Here is a 22,481-nt window from a genome sequence, read left to right on the forward strand (position 1 = left end):
TCTTTCTGCGTCACTGTGCATGGGTAATGGCATAACACTGGGATCTTTCAATGGCTACCAAGACCAAGTCAGTTCTCCAAAGAATGAACCCAAAGTCCCGAATGGGCTGACCAGAAATGAGAGCTTCCAGCCTCCTCCTGCATGCTGCACCCAAACCTGACCATTCCCTTCTCAGAGCACAAACTTTACCCTTGCTCTGTCCCATCCTCCCTTCCAGCCCAAAAGCACCCACCCTTGCCATCAGGCTGATTACACTCCACCCATACTTCCTTCTTCAAGGATTCTGCTGGAACACACATGGAGAAACCATCTTTCCTGTGTTGTGGAGCTCCATACCATTTTTCACGAGCTGGAAAGGCGGTGGGTTCCACTTTGGTAGTATTACCTCATTTACAAGTCCTTCTAAATTGTCCAATGTCACCTACTTTACTTAGCGCATCTAGATGTTGAAGAAATATCAATACAGTTTTCTGAAAATCTTGGTGTTGGTTGTTAACTGGGTTCTGGGAACACTTGAGTTTTGTAAAAAAGGTAAAAAGTTGTACCAACATTCTGTTAAAAGAAAAAAAGAAACGGCACAAGAATAACAGTCTCCTTAAAGCCAGGCGTGGTGGTACACGCTTGTAATCCCAGCAGTCGGGAGGCTGCAACCAGAGAGGATCACGGTTCGTGAACAGCCTTGGCTACTTAGTGAGGCCCTCTGCAACTTAGTGAGACCCTGTTTCAAAATAAAGAATAAAAATTAGGGCAGGGGGTATAGCTCAGAGGTTGAATGCCCCTGGGTTCCATCCCCAGACCCGCAAAAAAAAAAAAAAAAAAACAATAGCAGTCTCTCAACTTTGGCAGGTATCAAATCTCCTGGCACGATGGCAAAACATGGATGGCTGAGTCCCACCACCACAAGTTCTGACCTGGTGGTTCCGGGGTTCAAGAACTTGCACATCGAACAAGTTCTCAGGTGGTACTGATGCTGCAGGGTAGGGACCATGTTTTGAGGAACACTGGTATAAGTTTCTTCAGCATTGAAAACCAGGAGTACTAATCAATGAAACACTACTGAGACCATTCCAGATGTGCCCCAGCCTTTCCTGCCTTGAAAATAGCACCCTTCCAACCCGCCACCCCCTTCTTATTCTTGTCTTCTTATTACTTAAAATGTGATGTAGGCTTTAAGCATCCTGTAATTCATCAACTAATTCTCTCCTGGCTACACATTCCAAGTAATTAAAGTTCAGTAATAACTTATTCTTTCTGCTCCAGCACCTGCATTTCATTTGTTTATTTTCCCAGAGTCATAAATCTGAAGGGCTGTCAAAGTGCCATAATATTAGCGCAATAATCAAAGTTAATTAGTCCCTCTCAATAAACAACAACGAAGCCCTTCCAGAGATGCATTGAAGTTTCCCCCAGCTACTCTGTTTACAGGCTGCGCTGGAGTCTAAACCAATTCAAATCTCAGAATTGTCAGGTAAGTAAACACTGTGTTCCTCACTGTGTCCTTGGTTTGTGCTGATTCATTAACCACGGGAGAGACCTGGGCTCCAGCATCTAACGCTTGCGCAGGATACAGAAACAAGGGCGAGCTCCCCAGCTGCCCAGCCTGGCCACGCACGGCCCAGACTTCAATAATAAAAGAGGGACAAGGGTTGCAAAGGAATGAACGGGGCCAGTCTCATTGCCAACTCTGGGTAACCCTATCTCTTCAATATCTTTGGATTTATTATTTAGGGAATTTGAGGGATGCCTATATTACTTGGCTTCTGATGAGAGAGCAGCCAGTGGAAGTCAGAGGGCAGACCCAGGGCTGGTGGGGAGAAGGTGCCTGGGGGCGGGGGGCTGCCTTCATAATAAGGAAGACCTTTCTAATGAAGAGGTATGCAGAAATAGGATGGGTTGCCTGGGAAAGGAGGAGCGAGTCCATCAGTAAAGGGTCTTACACCAAAGCTGAGTGGTCCCTGATTAGGGGTGCTGGAAAGCGGTCTACAAACTGGAGAAAGGTCAGCAAGAAGACCCAGGAGATGATGAAAATGTGAAAACTTAGGATTCCTTGCATTCCAGAGATCTCAGTGGGTGTCCCCATGTCTTGTATTTGGAACTCACTACCATAGTCTTTCTCAGATATCCTTCCTCCCTTGAAGCCATGGCTCCCGTGTTAGCCATAGCTACATCACTGATGTTCCCCAAACATAGCGGCTTAAGCCAGTAAGCACTTGGTATCTCACTACATTTTGTGAATCAGGAAATGGGAAATGACCTGGCTGCTGGGTGGCTCTGACTGGAGCTCTCTCAGGAAGGGAATCCAAAGGCCTGGTGGCAGTCATACAAAGGTGAAGCTGGGCTGGGGGGTTCCACCAGCCTCACACCAGTGGCTGCCTTCATGGGGGCCTCTTCAAAGGGCTGTTTGAGTGTCCTCACACATGGCACCTGACTTTCCCCAAGCAAGTGATCTCAGAGAGGAAGCAGGGATGCTTTTTTGCCACATCCTACTCATTAAGAGTGAGTGATTAAGTAGAGCCAGGAGAAGAGAATAGGCTCTGCCTCTTGAAGGGAAGATTACCAAAGAATTTGTGGCTAGACTTTTCAAACACTACGGCCATGCCTTTGCATTCCTTTAATTCCACCTGCATCCCTGAATTGATGAAGGGGCAGAGACTTGTTCCAATGAATCCTCTAAGAAGATAGGGTGGGGTCAGCCAACCCCACTCCTCGTCAGTACTCCCCAAGCCTCTGAGAGCAGCCAGCCAGCCCCGGCTGAGTATGGTCATCGAGTCACCTCTCTGACCCTTGGATGAAAGGAGCCCCTGCTCCTCAGCTCAGCTTGGTATAAACTGAGACACTGTTGGGGAGATGGGGAGAGACTTGGCTATTATTTCCTAACACTCTGTGATCATTAAAAGAAAAAAGTAGGCTTTGAGTTCATGCTGAAATGAGTTAAGCCTTTGGGGACTGTTGCAATGAAATAAATGTATCTAGCATAACAGAAAGACACAAACTTTGGGGAGGGGGATAAGAAAAATGTCACCGACTGAATTTATATTGAAACCCTAATCCCCAGGGTGGACTTAGAGAAGTAATTATGTTATGGGAATGGAGCCCTCAGACAAAATTAAGGACCTTATAAGAAAAGAAATGAAACAGTTGGCTTGTGCACGCACACACACACACACACACACACACACACACACACACATACTTCTCTCTCTCTCTCTCTCTCTCTCTCTCTCTCTCTCTCTTTCTCTCTCTCTCTCTCTCTTTCTGTCTCTGTCTCTCTCTCTCTCCCTGCCCCACCCTCTTTCCTTTTCTCTCTCCCTTCATCTACTCTCCACTATAGAGAGACACAGTAAGAAGATGCCTATCTATTAACTGGAGGGACCTCACCAAGAACCCAACCAGGCTGGCAGTTGGCCTGGTGGTCATACCCTTACAGCCTTGATGTGGCTGAAGCCATCCTGTCCATGATGTCATGGCAGCCTGAACCAAGATAGGGAAGGGGTATTTCTCCAACAAGATGCACAGGTGAGTTGGTCTGTTTTAGGGATCCGTGTGGACAAGTTGGCCTCTCCTTCTGCGTCCATTTACTGATCTGTGTGATGTGCAAAAGATCTTGGGTTATTCAGTTCACCCTTATCATGACCAGGGGAGTCATCATTATTAGCACCACTCTGCACATGGAAAAGCCACAATTAAAAACGGTGACCAGACCTGCCCAGGGACACAGGGAGCAAATATACATACAGGATTGTGGATAGACTTTGCGGACGCTACAGCCATGTCCGTGTCTTCCTGTAATTCCACCTGCATCCCTGAACTAAGGGACAGAGACTCAGGATTGGATCTCAGGTCTACATGAAATGAAGGCAAGGAAGCCTCACTGCCTTGCTCTGGTATGCCTCTCGATAGATTAAAAATCAGCTCTGTTTTAAATATTTGCCTAGAATAAATCTTAGTTTTTTGCAGTGCGCACTGCCCCGATCCAAGAGTGGCTGCCCTGTCTCCAGCTGTATCTCTATTTGCCCTTGCGTGGAAGGTTTTATTGGTGCAAGAACTGTTTCTTCTCTCTGTTTAATCTAACAAGCACCATCACTGCAGTGCTCCAAATTCTCATAATAAACATGAAAAACAGTCTCGGGCCTATTTTTCTCCTCTTAAATAATGGAGCCTAAAAGCCCGGCAGCCGGAAGCAGGCCTTTCAGCCATTGGCTGAATACCATCTGAAGATGAAATCCGTCTCTCCGAACTGTGTCAAAATTGCTTAATAAGAACTCAGGGGACCCCGTGTTAATGAAAGGATGCACCTGCTTTCTGGTTTCTCGTGATGGGAAGTGATGGTCTGGAGCTAGCCACCTATGTTTGACTTTCACTCTTAAGAACTCCACGGTTAATCACAGCCCGTGTTATACAGAGGTTACAATGATAGAAAGTCAGAAAAGATTCAGTTCAAGCCTGCAAGCCGAGGTCAGAAGAAAAAGGTGGCGGGGGGATGCAGAGAACGTGGTCAGAGTCCAATGACTAAGAGTCAAGACGTCAATGCAACATTTTCAGAACCAGGAATGAAATGGAAAACTCAGAGGGTAAGTACCGAGCGCAAGTTTTCGGCATTCTGAAGACAGAAAAGACACTCAGAATATTTTAGCAGCCAATTATCTCTATGAGATGGATGAATAATTTATTATCTGATAAAGAATCTTTCCTGGGCCGGTGACGAGAAAGGTCAAATGGGCAGCTTAAGGAGAACGGTAAATACACTATATTGCATTTGAAAGGGAAATCCGGGAAGGAGAGGAAGGGACGCGCTTCCTTTGGCCAGGTTTGTGAACCCCATCGGACCACAGAGAGCCACTGAAGATGTTCCTGTTGCTAAAAAGCCAGGTACCCTCATGTTTTTCTGTTCTCAGTAACCTATGAATATTAATAGTTTTGATATTTTTGTTTAGCTAAAGATCCTTCATGAGGATGAGACCTGTCACATGTGATGGGTGGAATAAGGATCATCTCTTCCCAGCTGAATTGCCAGCTTGGACAGGCAGGAGATTCATATGTTAGGTCCCCTACGTGGTGCATGCCTACCTACACACACACACACACACGCGCGCGCGCGCACACACACACACACACACACCATATAAGTAAAAGCATTCCACATGCCCTCCTCAAAGGCAAATTATAGGAGTTCAGCTTTCAGTATCAAAAGAGATCAAGGGAAATTCCCATAAGCAGCCAAACTAAATGGGCTCATAAAGTGAGTATGTTGGAGGGAGCCTCGAAATAGCCTGATTTCTAGAGAAGTTCTTAAAGAGTGCAAGCAGTCCATTACTCAGCCTCCTAACCCATCATTAACATCACATCATGAAAAGAGAGGATGCCCGTATCTATTGAAACATAGCAAAGGGTCGAACCCGGGTGCCTAAGATCGTGGCTGGCACCAAGGGCTCTAAATCCAGACATGATGTTGAAGTCATTCTTATAAGGATGCTTATCCATGAGGCTGCCCATACTTCCCATGTGCCTTCATTCCAAGGAGATAAACAGACTCCGCGCCGACGCTATATTGAAGACTAGAATAATTAGAATATTGCAGCACCAGACTAGTCAACCGAGCATGGGTTCTCTTAGTAAAACATGCCTATTCCATTACCTCTGACTAATAAATCTTTTAGTTTTACCCCTCATCTCCCTGTTTTCTCCATAACCATTTTGACATAAACCACGGCTTGCTGTTCCCGATGAGTAATCCCTTAATCGTCCCGCCTAAATATATGCAAAGTGTAGTTCTTTGTAAATACAAAAGAAAAGGCAATCACATCAATAATTAAGATGGCTTTTCAAATGACAGTTCAGTGCTAATGTGTGGGGCACTGGAAAATACTAATCAACAAACTAAATACACATCTATTAAAATGGAGGAGTCCAGACAGAGGAGAGGTGCTCACCGCTGCTCCATCTGAACTGTGCCAATGAACATCCTCCCTACAGCTCCCCTTTCAGCCGCTTGGCGAGGTTCAGAGAGTAGGCATCACCTCGCAGCGCATGTATGAGCAAGAGTTTATTAGCGTCGTTGTTATTAATAGCAGTAGCGGAGATGTAATGGGGCACTTAATCTTTCCCCACAACCTGCTAATGCTTGACACACAGATGGGCGATGTGTTTAATACAACTGCCCATCTCTCTTGACATAGACATGATGATTTGCATTTTGGAGGGGAAGAAACTGTTTACAGAAGTTCAGGAACTTGCCCAAGGTCACAGGGTGTCTCTGCATCTAGTCCTTGCTATATAACACAGGCATGTTTTATCGGCATGGTCAACAGCAGGAATCACCTGCACCCCCAGGAAGCTTCAGGCTGTGTGGAGACACAGTTCGGGCTGTCACAGTGGGGATGGGGGTGGAGGGTGGGGGTGCAGAGGCCTGTTTTATATACTCTACTCCTAGGAAGTCAACACCAGGCCAGTTCTAGGCCCTTGATGAGACTGTATCTGGACCAAGGCCAGTGCACCAAGAAGATGCCACCCCATGATCCCACGAGACACTTTGGAGACCATATGCCTTGCTTTGGGGGGAGGGGAGGAACCTCTTGGGAATCCTGGTTAGGAGGACATGAAAAAAATATATATAAGAGTGGCTGAACTGGATCCCTGGACATTATCCATTTGTAAATACAAAGGAAAAGGCAATCACATCAATAATTAAGATGGCTTTTCAAATGACAGTTCAGTGCTAATGTGCGGGGCACTGGAAAATACTAATCAACAAACTAAATACACATCTATTAAAATGGAGGAGTCCAGACAGAGGAGAGGTGTTCACCGCAGCTCCATCTGAACTGTGCCGATGAACATCCTCCCTACAGCTCCCCTTTCATCCTGGTCTCTAGAAAACCGGATGGCTAAGCCTAATTAAGAGACCAGTTAAAGAAGCATGCGCTTGAAGTCTTTCACGAGGACCCAATCTCACCGAACCAAATACACTTGGGCCCCTTCTACTGAGGGAGAGGGGAGCAGGTTCAAGACACCTTCTGGGGAGCCAGGGGAGCATCAAATAGTAACCCCCGGAGCAGACTCTGGCCCCACACACTACAGCAGCCGCTTCTGCCTCACCATCGGGACTCAAAGTATTGACTGTCTTCTCAAGGCCTGGGACACGCTGGGGTCCTGGACCACACTTCACCAGTGGTCAGTCCCCAGTGTGAGCTCCTCACATGCTGTTTCACTCTTTACATGATGGATGGTACCTGGTGTGAGCAGATCTGTCCCACGTGGGGCAGGCTGGACACTTGTCACAATCCCTTTTCCCGTTGGTCTCCCCAACCAGAGCTGAGGCCCAGCCAGGGCCCCACCCCTCTTCCTCCTTCGAACAGCTAGGCCAGTGGGTGACTTCAGAACCCTCTGTCCAGCTCCGCTCAACCTCCTTCTTCTACAGGACCCGAAGTTTTGGGTCTCAAATCGTAGGGGTCCAAAATTTAGACACTAAAATGTAACGCTGGACTAGAGACCTTTCAATGAGATATCTACGGGGGAATTGAGGTCTTTCTGAGGGTGTTGGTAAAGCACACTCTGAATCCTGATCATCTACTATTCCTCACATGCGGTGTCCCCAAGAGGTCCTCAGACCTCACGACAAAGGAAGGATATGCCCAATCTCTATCAACAGAGCCACAAAACCCCATTCCACAACCATGGAGTGACAGACCACGGCACTGCAGGATCTGGGACACCCCTTACCAGTGCCCAGTCATAGGGAACTGCTGCCAAGCTAGAGAGTCCCTCCCCGAGCCCGACCTGGTGGCGCCTGCCTGTAAGCCCAGTGCTTGGGAGGCCAAGACAGGAGGATAGCAAGTTCAAGGCCAGCACACAGCAACTTAGAAAGAACCAGTTTCAAAGTAAAAAAATTGAAAAAGGGCTGGGGGGTGTATCTTGGAAGTAGACTGCCCCTAGATTCAACTCCCAGTACCACAACAAACAAACAAATAAAACAACAAAATCATTCCCCTTTGTGAATGGAAAAGGTAAACTTCCTACTCAGTCAGCTACAGGAGCTTCCGGGAGATCTAGAAAAAGATTAGACGCTCATAGGTAAAGTACAGCCTGCAATACACGTCCCATGTGAACGAGGCAGACCCCACCTATACATTTTGGATTGTCTAACACACACACACACACACACACACACACACACACACACACACACGTGAACCCCAGGTCCAGAGAAATGTTATTTAAATATGACTGGGGGCAGACAGGTCCCCCTCTCCTCTCCTTTTTAATTATGCTGAATGGATTGGTCCTTTAGGAGGGTGGTGTACTTCTGCCTTGGCCACGTGAGCCTGCTTTAATTGTTCTCTTTCTTTCTCTTATTTCTAATCTCTGACATCTAAAACAGCTCAGCGGGAGGGCATTTGCCCATGGAATAATTATTAGTAGTAGTGATTACATAAAGGTTCTTTCAGGGTTTTTTTTTTTCCACTTTGGTACTGGGGATTGAACCCAGGGGCACCCTACCAACTGAGCTACATCCCCAGCCCTTTTTTATTTTTTCTTATTTTAAGACAGGCTCTTGCTAAGTTTCCTCAGCTGGCCTCAGGTTTTCAGTCACCCTTAGTCGCCCAAGTATCTGAGATGATTACGGTCATGAACCACCATGCCTGGCATATAGGTTCTTTAAAAAGAAAATTATTCCTGTATGTGTGTGTTTTTGTGTGTACACGTGCGCATATGTTTTACTGGGGATTAAACCCAGGGGTAGCCGGGCGTGGTGGCGCCCGCTTGTAATCCCAGTGTTTTGGAGGCTAAGGCAGGAGGATCGCACAGGTTCGAAGCCAGCCTCAGCTACTTAGTGAGGCTCTCAGCAACTTAGTGAGACCTTGTTTCCAAATAAAATATAAAATAGGTCTGAGAGTATAGCCCGGAGGTAGAAAGCCCCTGGGTTCCACCCCCAGTACCACCAAAAAAATTAAATTAAAGTTTAAAAAATAACCCTATTTTATTTTTTATTTGGAAACAGGTTATCACTAAGTTGCAGGGGGCCTCCCTAAGTAGCTAAGACTGTCCACAAACCTGAGATCCTTCTGTCTCAGCCTCCCAAGTACTGGAATTACAGGCATGCACCACCACACCTGCTTATGGTTTTCTTAACACATTTCTATATGGAATGTGTTTTCATTTAAGTTATACCGTACAAGTAGCTGGATCTCCCAAAAAGAAGTTTGAAGGCTCCAAAAAGGCTAAGTTGGATATTAAAAAGCACAAGCATAAATTAGAGTTGTTGCCTCTAAGAAACACAGCTAATCCTAAAATCAGTCACTCAGCCCCTAGGGATCTTGAAAGCAACACCTGGAAGGTGAACAACCTGTGCTGACTCTGGACGTGGTGAGGAAGCCAACTGTCGGGCAGATGGAGTGAGCTGAGAGCCTGACCCTGAGCTCCCCAGCTCTGCTTCTCTGGTCGAGTCCTCTCTCCTTCCCAAAATGTCCCTCGGCTCTTCTTTAAAAGGAGGCAGCTAGGCTGGGCGTGGTGGCGCGGGCTTGTAATCCCAGTACTTGGGAGGCTGAGACAAGAGGATCACATGTTTGCAGCCAGCCTCGGCTACTTAGAGAGGACCTCTGCAACTTGGTGAGACTATTTCCAAATAAAGAATAAAAAATAGGGCTGGGGGTATAACTCAGAGGTAGAATGCCCTTAGATTCAATCTCCAGTACTGCCAAAAAATAAGATGAAATAAAATAAAATGGCCGGGCGTGGGGGCGCACGCTTATAATCCCCGCGCTTGAGAGGCAGAGACAGGAGGATCGCGCAGGTTTGAAGCCAGCCGCGCGCGCTGGCTTAGGAGACCCTGTTTCTAAATAAAAATGTAAAAATAGGTCTGGGAGTGTAGGCTGGAGGTAAAAGGGCTTCCAGGAACCCCAGTACCACCAAAAATAAATAAATAAATAAATAAATAAATAAATAAATAAATAAATAAATAAATAAATATAAAATGAGGAGTCTAGTCTTCTGTATACTCCTGAATGAGGAACAATCAGAGCCATGCCCAGGGTCTAGCCAATGACAGTCAATGAATGTGGGTCGCTGGCTGCCCCATCATGGAGGGAGAGACGCATGCTGCTTACTAAGAGACAGACATGAACATTCTGGAGCACAGCAGTCCTGTGCTATGTCTGTGTTATGCAGGGGAAGCCGGAAGAGCAAGACCAGGCAGGGAAGAAGCAGGCAGGGTCAGAGGGTGGAGCCATTTCCAGCAGCAGAGGCACTGAGGGGACCCGGGGAGCCCTGCAGAGCCAAAGCCCAAGGACCTGCAAAACAAGGCAATACGGTGGAAGCTTTTGCTGCAACAAAAACCTCTGGCTCATTTTCAGACTCTCCCTGGAGGCGTCAATAACATGGCAAGCCCTCCTTCCCCCACCCCCACCCCTAGACACAAGTAGAACCTATCCCAATAAACTCTGAACTCACACTGGCTCACAGCTTAAAAAATGGGAGTGGATCCAACTGACCTTGAGAGGCACAAGATGGTATTTAATGATGTGCCAGGTAAAAATTCCTGTGCAGAGAGATGAGATAGGAGGCGCCCCAAGGAACGCGGCCCACAAATGTCAAGGGACACGGAGGTGGGCAGGGGTGGCACAGGAACCCTGCACAGCTCAGGGCCCCGGCGCGGTGCCTGGAGACCTCACAGGCTCTCTATGCTACAGTGACGATACCAAGATAAGAAATGGGAACAAAGATGGCTTTTGGTCTAAGTCTGAGCTTTGATGATCGTCCCCGTCTCAAGGAATGAGAAACTCAATGCAGCATCCTACTGACAGAACAGGTGAGCCGGACAGAGGGGACGGCAGCGTGAAACCCGAAACCTGTAAGATATAATTTAAAGGTTTGAAACCGCGTGTGGGCATTAGCTGTGCTTTTGTTCCCATTTCCTTTTCCCAGGTTCCTGACAATGCATGTTCCTGTCTAATTATTTCTCTGGGACTGCTAGTCTACCTCCAGGTATTACATATAGTAGAGGGAAACTACACAATGATAAATGCTGGCGTCGGAAACTGCCTCCCAGGGACCCAATTATGGCTTAGAATGCAAGAAAGAGAGATTACGCGGTGGCTCCGTGAGATCACCTCGTTCAACTTCCTTCATTGGAGATGAGGAGGCTGAGGCGCCAGATAGGTTAAGGGACTTGCCGGGGGTCCTCCAGTTAATTAGGGTCGATGCAGGAATTTCTGCCTCTGTGCGTCACACGATAGTTACGACGGGACACATGCCCATCAATCTGTTCTCATATATACTGTGTTGGGAGAAAAGAAGAGGACAGATGTAAAGATCAAAAGCAGTCGAGGGTCTGTACACAACTGTGTCGCAATTATCTCCCAAGACTGCTTTGAACAATAACAGCAGAGCACAAGATGCTTGCTATGGGGTATCTAGGACCACTGGAAATTTTACTTTTTCAGTTAAACATATAACATTCAAATGGGGGAAATCTTCCAAGTTTGTTGGGAGCCATCTTAGACCCACACCCTGAGAGTAACGTCTAGGGCTGATTGGGTGCGCAGTACCGGCTGGGTGGAACTTGTCTCCAAGTGGACAGACTTCCAAGGGACCGGAGGAAATCAAGAAAGTGCAGAGCAGGATGTCCCCTCATCTACCAGTAATGTTAGCCCTCCCTCCTCTAGGCCCGTCCCATGGCTGGCCTGCTGTCTTTCCTTATCTTGACCAGTGACAATTCGCTGTCTCCTGTGTTTAATTACTTTTTATGATGCGAGAGGCCAGGTAGGCTTCTGCGCCGTTGGTAGGAGCTGAGGTTGGAGCAAAAGCTGGGGAACTGCTACCAAAATGTTAACTTCATACAACTAGTGAACCAGGGAGCCCGCTGGTGAGGTTCTGCCATTATGGGTGTGCTCACAAATGTAGGTGTCGAGAATGCTCACTACGGCATATTTTCAACATACGTTTAGACTAAATTTGCAGGAAAGACCAATACAAGAACCAGAGATCAAACTGTAAAACAGCATTACTTGGAATTAAAACAATGCAAACGAACAAACAAGAAGCCCGCCATAAGAGAGACCGGCTTAGCAACTGTAAGCATGAGCAGAAGCAGAATACTATACAGCTGTTAAAACAGTGAAGCAGATTCATATGCACTATAAATAAAGATCTCATGCGTACCTAAGTGAAAAAATATACAATACGTGTTTGCTGGTATATACCATCTTTTAGCTATAAGAATACACAAGAAAAGGGTTAATAATGCTTACCTTCCAAGAGAAGGACCAGAAAGGATTTCCCTTTCCTATTTTTTACCTTTCCTCTGGGCAGGAAGACTCAAATAATTTACAAACAGCACCATTTGTTTTCCTCACCTCACAGAAGTTATAACTTTTAAACTTTAGGGTCAGAAACACCTGCCAAGTGTGACGGCACATGACCGTAATCTAGTACTTGGAAGGCTGAAACAGGAGGATCGCGGGTTCAAAGCCAGCCTCTACAACTTAGTGAGGTCACCAGAAGCTTAGCAAGATCCTGTTTCCAAACAAAAAGTAACACTTGTCCAGGGTATAGCTCGGAGGTAGAAAGTCCCTGTAATGAATCCTAGCAACACACACACACACACACACACACACACACACACACACAAAATAATCTAAAATAATAGATTAAAAAATTGAGCCCAAAGTAATGAATTCAGTGAGCTCAATATAAGGGTTCATTTGAAATAAACTTAAATCATATAGGAAATATACAGAAAAAAAGTAGAAATAAATCTTTCTTCCTTTTACTTTTATAACTTTTCAGTTGAGAACAATAGAATTTTCCTAAGCCAACCATGGTCTGTTTCTCCAGATGGCAAGAAATCTTTTACAGTGTTCAGAAAATGAAGACAGCCTCGGCCGGGATTATCCAGCCCTTCACGCTCCACTCCCAGCCATGTGGACTGCCTTCTCGCGCGGCCCCCCAGGCCCGGGGCAATTCCCGTTCTCCTCCCTGTGCGACCCTCCCCCTCCCCTCCCTGGTCTTCTTCTAGACCTCCTCAGACACTCTGAACATCTCCCAGTTTCCTGCCACACCTGCCGTTTTCACAAACTGACAAAGATTACCTATGACTCTCTGGCTAAACCCGTTTTCCTTGATAGGCCGCAAGCTCTACAGACACAGTGGCAATGTCTGTCCTTAGCATGGAACTCGGAGCCTCTGTAAATATGTGAATGCAAACCAGTGAATGAATGAACACGGTCTATGTATGCTTCAACCTGGAGCTTGGTGACCACATAAAAAGCTCGCTCTCTAGTATAAACCCTCTAAGCTCTTCTGCCCGCTATCTCTGAGACCCTGTGAGACCTGCACCACCTCTTCCCTCCTCTCCTGCTCTCCCCACCCCATTCAATGCAGCCACCCAAATTCTAGTGACCCCCCCAAATTCTGGTGACCCCAAAATTTTGGTGACCCCAAAATGTGCAGTCCTATCCTACCTCTGGGCCTTTGCACATGCTGCTGCTGCCAAGAAAGCCTGTCTGGAGCATTTGTGCAGCCTGACTTTGTACTTTATTTGGGTCTCAAATCTCATGTCACGGCATCGAGGGGGCCCTGCTGACTGCCCATCTCAACCAGCCTGGGCTGCCACCACCATGCCTCACTTTGCTGGGTCCTCTCTTGTATTTATAACCGCCTGCTATTATGGGCAGTACTAAACATGAGTACCCCGTATCATCTGTTTCTCCTACCTGAAAGACCAGGAGAGCAGGGATTGCCTGTGTTGGCCGCTATATCCTTGGTTCCAAGATCATTCTAAGCCATCAGTAAATGTTTATTCATAGAAACGTTAACATCAACATCTACCCACTACAGAGAGGCAAAAGCAAAAACCAGAGAGGGGGTTGAAGCCTACTCCTTTCTAATCTTAAAAAACATAGGCATATCAACATCCCAAGCCAAGCATGGTGGCACATGATTGTAACCCCAGTACCCAGGAGGCTGAAACACGAGGACCTTACGTTCAAGGTCAGCCTCAACAATTTAGTAAGGTCCTAATTCCAAATTTAAAAAAAAAAAAGAATAGGGCTGGGGCTGTAGCTCAGAGGTAGAATGCCTCTGGGCTCAATCCTTAGTGCCAGGATAAAATTCAATTAAATTTTTTTTTTTTTTTTTTTTTTTTTTTTGGTGGTACCGGGGTTCCTGGAAGCCCTTCTACCTCCGGTATATACTCCCACAGGCTACACTTCCAGACCTATTTCTTAACATTTTTATGTGGAAACAGAGTCTCTTAAGCCAGCGCGGCTGGCTCTGAACCAGCGCGATCCTCCTGTCTCCGCCTCCCAAACGCGGGGATTATAAGCGTGCGCCACCACACCCGGCTTCAATTAAATTAAAAAACAACCTCCCAGTTACATTTTTTTCTTAATAAGTGAATTGCATGAGTAAATATTCTCATGTCTCTGACTAATAAAGCAGACACTGCCAAAGAGCTATAAACAGACGCCCGGGTAACAACGGGCGTGCGTGTCCTCTCATTCATATAGTCAACCACGGGCGGGTGTCTTGGAATATAGAGACGCGATTCCAAGAGCAACAAACTTTATGCACGGCGCTCAGACCTCCACGCGTCTAGCCCAGCGTGTGTGTTTGGGAATTAGCATGAGGAAACGGTGAGGTGCTTACCCATTCTTCCAAGATGCGTGACACAGCCTCACTGGCGCGCGCCATGTTCCTGCAGGCCAGGATCACATGGGCGCCGTGTAGGGCGAAGGACTTGGCGGTTTCAAACCCTGCAGTTCAAAGGAAAGGCAACATCAGAAACAACTTCCTTGTGCTGAGGCCTGAGAAGAGGCCTTCACTGGACACCACTGCCTCTCCCTGGAGGTGCTCAACCAGAGGCGACTCTGTCCCCCAGGGGACAGGTACAATGTTCAGTGACATCGTTAGTGGGAAAAATTGTGGGGTGGGGCATTACCAGCATCCAATGAATAAAGGCAGACTGGGGAGACGACAAACATCTGTAATGCACAGGGCTGCCCCCACCAGGAGGATCACCTGGCCCAGAACACCAAAAGGGTGAGGTGCAGGAAACTAGACCAAGGAATGCAGTGATTCCCAAGATGAAGGGCCAGGCGGGGAAGGGTCCCCGACACAGCCTGCCCTTTAACCACCAGTAACGCCCAAATCCTCTGCTGAAGGCAAAGAGATGCTCTGCTCTGTGATAAGTGTTCCCAGGACTTGCGAGCCCAGTCATGGTAACTAGGTTTCCTGGACCCAGGGTCCAGCTGAGAACCATTAGAAAAGCTGGAGAGAGGCAGGCGTGGTAGCGCACACCTGTAATCTCAGTACGTGGGAGGCTGGGACAGGAGGATCACAAGTTCAATGCCAGCCTCAGCAATTAGTGAGGCCTTGTTTCAAATTAAATAAATAAAATAGGGCTGGGGGTGTAGCTTGGAGGAAGAATGCCCCTGGGTTCGATCCTCAGTAGCACAAAAAAGGAAAAAGAAAAGTTAGGAAAGGAGAGAAAGAAGAAAATAGAACAATAGAAAAACCAATAATGTGGAATATTTAAACCCCAATATGTATGTAATTCCATTAACATAAATGGACTGCAATTAAAAGACAGATTGTCAGACTGCATAAAACACACACATAAAAAACGCTCTTTACAAAAGAATGGATGTTATGTAGCTTTAAATATAAGGACAAAAAGGTTAAAAGTAAAAAAACGGAAAAAGTACATCATGTAACATGAGCCAAAAGAACTCTGGTTTAGTAGTTAATGATTTTGCATTTTACACTTAAACATTTTAAAGTGGAAAAAAATTGCAAAGTAGAGATTTTGTGTGCACACGCGCGTGTGTGTGTGTGTGCGCGCGCGCGCGCACGTATGTTACTTACTGGCAATTGAACCCAGGGTCATTCTACTTCTGAGCTATACCCCCAGCTCTATTTTATTTTTAATGTTGAAACAGGGTCTTTCACTAGGTTGCTAAGGCTGACCTCAAACCTGTAATCCTCCTGTCTCTGCCTCCCAAGTACTGAGATTACACGTATGCGCCACCATTCCTGACTGGACCTATCTCGTGTTAAGTGTTTTTATCACTAACACACACACACACACACACACACACACACACACACACACTCGCTCGCTCTCTCTCATGCACACTCTCATTCTCTCTCTTTCATATATATATATATATATATATATATATATATATATATATATATTTGCAACACTTAAAATTCTACATGGCATCATTACTAGGAGGAGTCTAAAAGAGTCAATAGTCATAAAAGCAGGAACAGAATGGTGGTTCTCAAAAGCTGAAAGAGGAAAAACAAGAAAGTAGCAATCAGAGGGTCGGGTCTCAGGTCACCTTTTCATATATATATATGTCCTACAGGAGAAATTTGGGGGATGTGATGGATACTTCTATAGTATACATTGCGGTGTGGATATGTAACTATCTCCAGATTCGTCAGGTTATATATAGTAAATATGATGCCTGTTTGAAGATTAAGTTTTCTAAGTTTTAATTTTTTTTTTTTTAAGGACTACAGAAGTTGAGCATGGTGGTGCAAGCCTATAATCGCAGTGCCTGGGAGGCTGAAACAGAAGGATCACAAGTTCAAGGCCAACTTCATTAACTTAGCTGTTTCTAAGTAAGTAAGTAAGTAAGTAAATAAATAAGTAAATAAATAAATAAATAAATAAATAAAATAGAGCTGGGTGTGTGGCTCAGAGATGGGATGCCCCTGCATTCAATCTTCAGTCCTCTTGCCCTTCCAGAAAATGACCACAGATCTTGCAAACACTGAAAAGCTCTTCAGAACATGTGGCAGACAATTTTATGCTAATAAATTTACAAGACAAGTAAAAAAGACGAACTCCTAGGAGAACACTACTGAAAAAACACAAGGAAAATTATCTGTATTTAAAAAAAAAAAAAAATCAGTCCACATTTCCAAATCATCTCAATGAAGAACACTGAAGGGGCAGAGAGAAGGAGAGAGAGAAAGAGAGCAGAAAAGGCGATCTCACCCCAGAGCTGTCCACCAGGCCCGTTCACACTGTGAGAGTAAGCTTTACGGCAGCTATGGCGGAAGGTCAGTCGGAAAACAGTGCCAACAACCGCCAGCAACCAGACCATCAAGTCCTCTGGAGAAGGCATCCCGTAGTTCAGCCAATCCCACGTCCAGTGGCCACAGGTCTGGCCGCCAAGGTAATGCTACTGCACATGGGAAGTCAGAGCACGGGGCCTTGCCAAGGTCCCCGCGTGAAAGGGCCTGCTCTCCAGGTCAACAGTGAAGCAGCCTGTTTGTAAGGCTTTTCGTCTCGGCGTCCCAAGAGAAGAGCGCCCAGGAGGATTCGACAGAGGTGTGCAGGAAAAAATGGATGGTTCAGGATTCTTTTGAAACCCTCTGGGTCGTTTCAGATGGCAACTCAAATGGCCTTCCAACTGCCCTTTTTATTTTATCTTTTGTGGTCCTGGGGATGGAACCCAGGGGCATTCTACCTCTGAGCTAGACCCCCAACCCTTTTTTATTTTTTATTTTTCATATTTTGGTGGTTCTGTGGATGGAACCTGGGGGCAGTCTACCTCCGAGCTACACTCCCAGCCCTATTTTTTATTCTTTATTTTGAAACAGTCTCGCTGAGTTGCTAGAGGCCTCAATAAGTAGCTGAGGTTGTCCTCGAACAGCGATCCTCCCGTCTCAGCCTCCTAAATTCTGGGATTGCAAGCACGCACCACTACGCCCAGCTCTGTATTTTTTTTATTTTGAAACAGGGTCTTGCTAGGTTGCTGTGAGTCTCATTATTTTCTGAGGCTGGCCTCCAACCTGCCATCCTCCTATCTCAGTCTCCCAAGTAGCGAGATTACATATAGGCACCACCACGTCTGGCTCAGCTTCCTTTTTAATAATGAATAAACATTAAAAATCCTACCAAGATACTGCTCACTGCCCTGCTGAATGACACTACCTAGAAATCTGCAGGGAGAGAGCCTGCCCTTTCTCTATCAAATTGTATTTCCCCAAACAAACCTGTTAAGTCGTGCGATCTCACTTGACAAAATAACCCACAGCCAAGGGCTTTCTATCTGACAGGATGGCAGGAACAGGCTGCGGGCGCCTCCCCTCCCTTCGACAGTTCCTAACTGTAGTTACGGTTAAGCCATCTGTCTCTGTGTCGGGGGATGTTATTCTCCAGCTCTCACATCTCCCTTCATCTAAGCAGAGCATTACACGTCGCTAGTAGACTTGTCAATGTTACAACGCGCAATTCCATTTTCTTAGCCTTTACAGTAGCCTTCGGGGGAAAAAAAAAAAAAGCATGGATATTTCAAAAGATGGTTTCACAGGAAGGACAATAACACTTTTATAGTAAACCATATCTCTAGAGTGTGGGGGCTTATATGAAAAAAAAAGTTTATTAATGCTACCTACTGCCAAGTCCTGGATAAAGCCCATGAGGCCAGCATCCCTCACTCGTAACGCCGCAGCTGATGGCCAGTTTAATTAGCTAGATGTGGTAGGGCTGAGCCAATTCTGCATGGCGCCAAAGTTTGCACAAAATAATGAAGGCAATGGTTTACTAAATTTAATAACCTGATTCATCTTATAAAAAATTAACTTTATGACAAGGTTTAAATTGGACCAGCTTAACAGCATGAAGATGGGAGGAGTGTGTGCTGAAGGATATTGAAAGCTGATAATATCAGAAAATCCAGGAAGACATTTCCACACAGTGGGCGGTGGTGATTGTCTAGGACTTATTCCTCCTGATCCAATCAGAAAAGGTGAGTGGCCACAGAGGTTTGATACCTCACCGTTTTGGGGTGTAAGCTTTAGGGACAAACACTCAAGTACTATAAAATGGAAAACATATCCAGAAAGAAAATGATATACCTGTTAACCTTACACTCGTTCTTACTGTCTGCAATAGAAGTTATCAGCTGTTGACTACAGGATAAATCAAGTGTGTAGAGTTGTTCTGTTTGATTCACTCTCCTCTTTCCTTCCTCTCTTTTTTCCCTTTCTCCTTCCCTTTTTTGCTCTTTCCCTCCCCATCCATCCATCCTTTCTCCTTTTTTCCCATCCTTCCTAGTTGCCAGCATTAAAAAGTCGGGGAGGGAACCCGAAGCCAGATGCCGAACTTCTCTGCCACGCCTTATGACGGGGGCATCGGGGCCGAGGAGCCGCCGTCAGCTAGAGGGGAGGTCGAGGCTCTGGTTGGCCACAGTCAGGGTGGTCGCAGGCGTGTGCTGCTCGGATGCTGTCTAGGGAAAGACCTTCCTAGAAATACAACCCCAGCCTCGGCACCAAGAAGCCTAGATCCAAATAGTCACATCTGAATCTCAGGATCGAAACACTGTTTTCCAGAGATTTTTCACTTAATTTGCGTCAAATCCCACTCTCAAGTGTGAGGAGATGGAGTTTCTGGCTATGCCCGGGAAACCCTGACCGTGGCACTTGGCTTCGCCGACAGGGAGGCGCAGGGGAAGAGATCAGGCACCTGCAGGAATGTGGACCTGCAGCACGGCACGCGAGACCTTGCCTTTCCCAATGCCGCAGCAGCAGAAACTAGGGACCAACAAGGACACTGGGACCAGAGGAGACAGAGAATTGAGTGAGATGAAACTCCACGCCCAAGCTATGACCACGAGACTTCGTCGCAGGTGCATTCTAAGTGACCACTATCTTCTTACCCATGTACGGGTCCTCCAGCAGTCATGCAGATAAAGGACCCACCGGAGACACTGAGTCCTCGTGACCAGCCAGGAGGGGACGGGTGCCTCGTGCTGAACAGTTAAGAAGCTAAATTAGAATCCCATTTAGGAAGCAAAAGACATCTGCAAACCCTCGTGACCTAGGCCAGGACATGAGAGGTATCCAGGAGGTTCCCCGGGCCATTAGTAAGTTCCTCTATGCATCTGCCCAGCGAGGGGATACAGGGAGCAGAGGGCTGAGTGTGGTGGTCCAGGGGGACGGAGCAGGCAGCCAGATCCAGTACGACTCCCCCGGTAGCTGGGATGGATGGGGACAGAGCTGCCCACGGATCCCTCTGGCACAGACAGCGAGACGAGAACCCAGTTCCACCAAATACTGATGAGGCTCCGGTAGAAGCAGAAGCTAAGAACGAGGCAGTTTCGTTCCCTGGTGCCAAGAAAGTTCCTTCTGATTTGAGTTTTTTAATTTCCTCCATATCATGGATGTACTCGGGCAATGTCCCCACTTACTGTAAATTATGGTTTTAATTATCATTTTTATTAAGATGCCCAAAGGAGCTGGGGCTTACAACGCCTGTAATTTCTAATGGGTTGTTATTATTAATTTATAATTGTGAAACGCTGGAGACAAATGCTGGTTGTAACTGTGTGCCATTAAGAGGCTGCAGAGATGGGGACCAGCCCCCACCCATGTACCTCTCCTGGCCCAAGAAAATACCACAAAAGCGATACAAGGGGCCAAGCAACAGGTCACACAATCTCTCAGCACACATCCTCTCTTCTCTGGAGGTCGACTGCCCTCAACAGAGTGGGACATGAGCCTAGGTCTTTCAGCTTGAGTTTCATTTGGGGATAATTCAAACTTGGGGACAGACAGCTAGGCATGGTGGTAAACGCCTGTAATCCCAGTACTTGGGCGGCTGAGATGGAAGGATCACAGGTTCGAGACCAGACTCAGCAATTTAGTGAAACCCTGTTTTAAAGCCAAAAACTGAAAAGAGCTGGAAATGTAACTCAGAGGTAGAGTTGAACCCCATAAGTTCAATCCCTATGGGGAGAAGAAAAAAAAGAAAATTAAAAAAAACAGGGAAAAAAAAATGAGGGGCAGATTTTGTGGTAACCACTGGCTTGGACCAGGGAGGTAGCTCGGTGGCAGAGTACTTGCCTCGCATGTGAGGCCCTGGGTTCCAGGTCCAGCATGGAGGAAGAAAGAAAAAAAATTAAAAACCACCAGCTTTAAGGATGCTAAAATGTTCTCCTACCTCTTCCTAAATGTGTAAGGACCATTTTCCAAACTGATCTGATTCATGTAAATAAAATTACAGCAACGTGACATTGCCTGTGACACTGAAACCCAACTCTCCAGGGGTGTTTCAGATGGCGTTCTGGGACACACCGTCATCAGGACTACAAGGTGAAGGCCACGGCCCCTGCAGGGACCAGATCATCCGTACCACTGCTCCTGCTGTTACTCAAATTCCCTGCATTATCACGGTTCCCTTCCACACCATTTCAATGACACAGTCCTGAGTCCCAAAGAATTAGAATCGCCGTCCCTGAACACACCCCACAGCTGCCAACCCTCAAGAAATTACAGAATACAACAGGTGTCCCCCGAGGAAAATAAGTCATAATCAGCCCTGCTTTGAAATGCGGACTTTACATCCATCAAGCCACAAATATCGGGCAGAGCTTCCTAAGTACCCCTCCTTACCTAACTACATCTCAAATACATTTATCAAAAGAAAGACACCGTACAAGAAGTTTTTTGCTTCCAATTTCACTAACGTACGTGGGGAGGAGGGAGAAATGGCGTACGATAAAGAGGAAACTTCACCAAGTGCCGTGAGCATGTCGGTTTGTATTGCTGGGAATATCACTATGGTGTATAATTAATTACGTTGCAGCAATACAAGTATTTGTGAAAGAAAATATGAATGCAGGGATGAGCATCCAGAGGTGAGGAAAAGCAGGTTGGTTCACGTGGAATATCTTTTTAAAATCTCGCCGAGCTGCCTCTGTGTCCTTTGGGCAGTACCAGTCTTCGAGCCGTGATGTTTTGTACAGCTCTATAATAAATTCCAAGTGACTGTGAAATCTCTCCAGAGGCAAGACTGACCCCGGGCTGGCTACTAGTGCTGCTCTCCTGGTGGGTGAGTAAGTTCTCATTTGACCTGCCAGTGACAGTCCTGGTTAAGAATTACAGCGAGAAAAGTGTCCAAAGATTAGAAGGAGCAGAGCCCGAGACAGGCCCGGTGAAGACGGATGCTGTAGAGGAGACTGAATTGAGCAGCATCCGTGCAGATGAAGGTGTGAGGAAGCAGGCATCGCAGTGATGGGGAGGGAGGGGCAGGGATGGAAGAATATTACAGGCTCAACTGACATCTCTGGAGGCAACCGGGCCCCACCCATCCAATTTTAAACAGACATGCTAAATGGAAGACCCAAGTATTTCATGACGAGAAGTTTATCCTACAGGTAGGTTTGCCTATGTGGGCACAACGGTGGGAAGATCATCCAGTATGGCATTGTTGGTAACAGCCAAAAGGCTGCCATTGACCTACATACCCATCCATTAGGTCAAATCAGTTAAGTAACATGCAAAGTAGGAAGCACCGTGCTGCACTTAAAAATGAGGAGAGAGAGCCGGGCGTGGTGGCGCACGCTTGTAATCCCCGCGCTTGGGAGGCTGAGACAGGAGGATCGCACGGGTTCGAAGCCAGCCTCAGCTACTTAGTGAGGCTCTCAGCAACTTAGTGAGACCCTGTTTCCAAATAAAATATA

At 46.5% G+C, this 22,481-nt stretch overlaps 1 protein-coding gene across 1 annotated transcript in view; it reads right to left on the minus strand.

Moving 5' to 3' along the window:
- Positions 1–22,481, minus strand: part of WWOX (WW domain containing oxidoreductase) — a gene marked incomplete at both ends in the record, with an annotated part of 987,258 nt that overhangs the window by 921,509 nt on the left and 43,268 nt on the right. The window contains one exon of the mRNA XM_080704229.1: positions 14,644–14,750. Within this exon, the coding sequence (XP_080560355.1) occupies positions 14,644–14,750 (107 nt within the window). The remainder of the gene's footprint in view (positions 1–14,643; positions 14,751–22,481) is intronic.

This window comes from Muscardinus avellanarius (genome assembly GCF_963383645.1).
Source record: "Muscardinus avellanarius genome assembly, chromosome: 10".
In the NCBI taxonomy this organism is placed as follows: Eukaryota; Metazoa; Chordata; class Mammalia; order Rodentia; family Gliridae; genus Muscardinus; species Muscardinus avellanarius.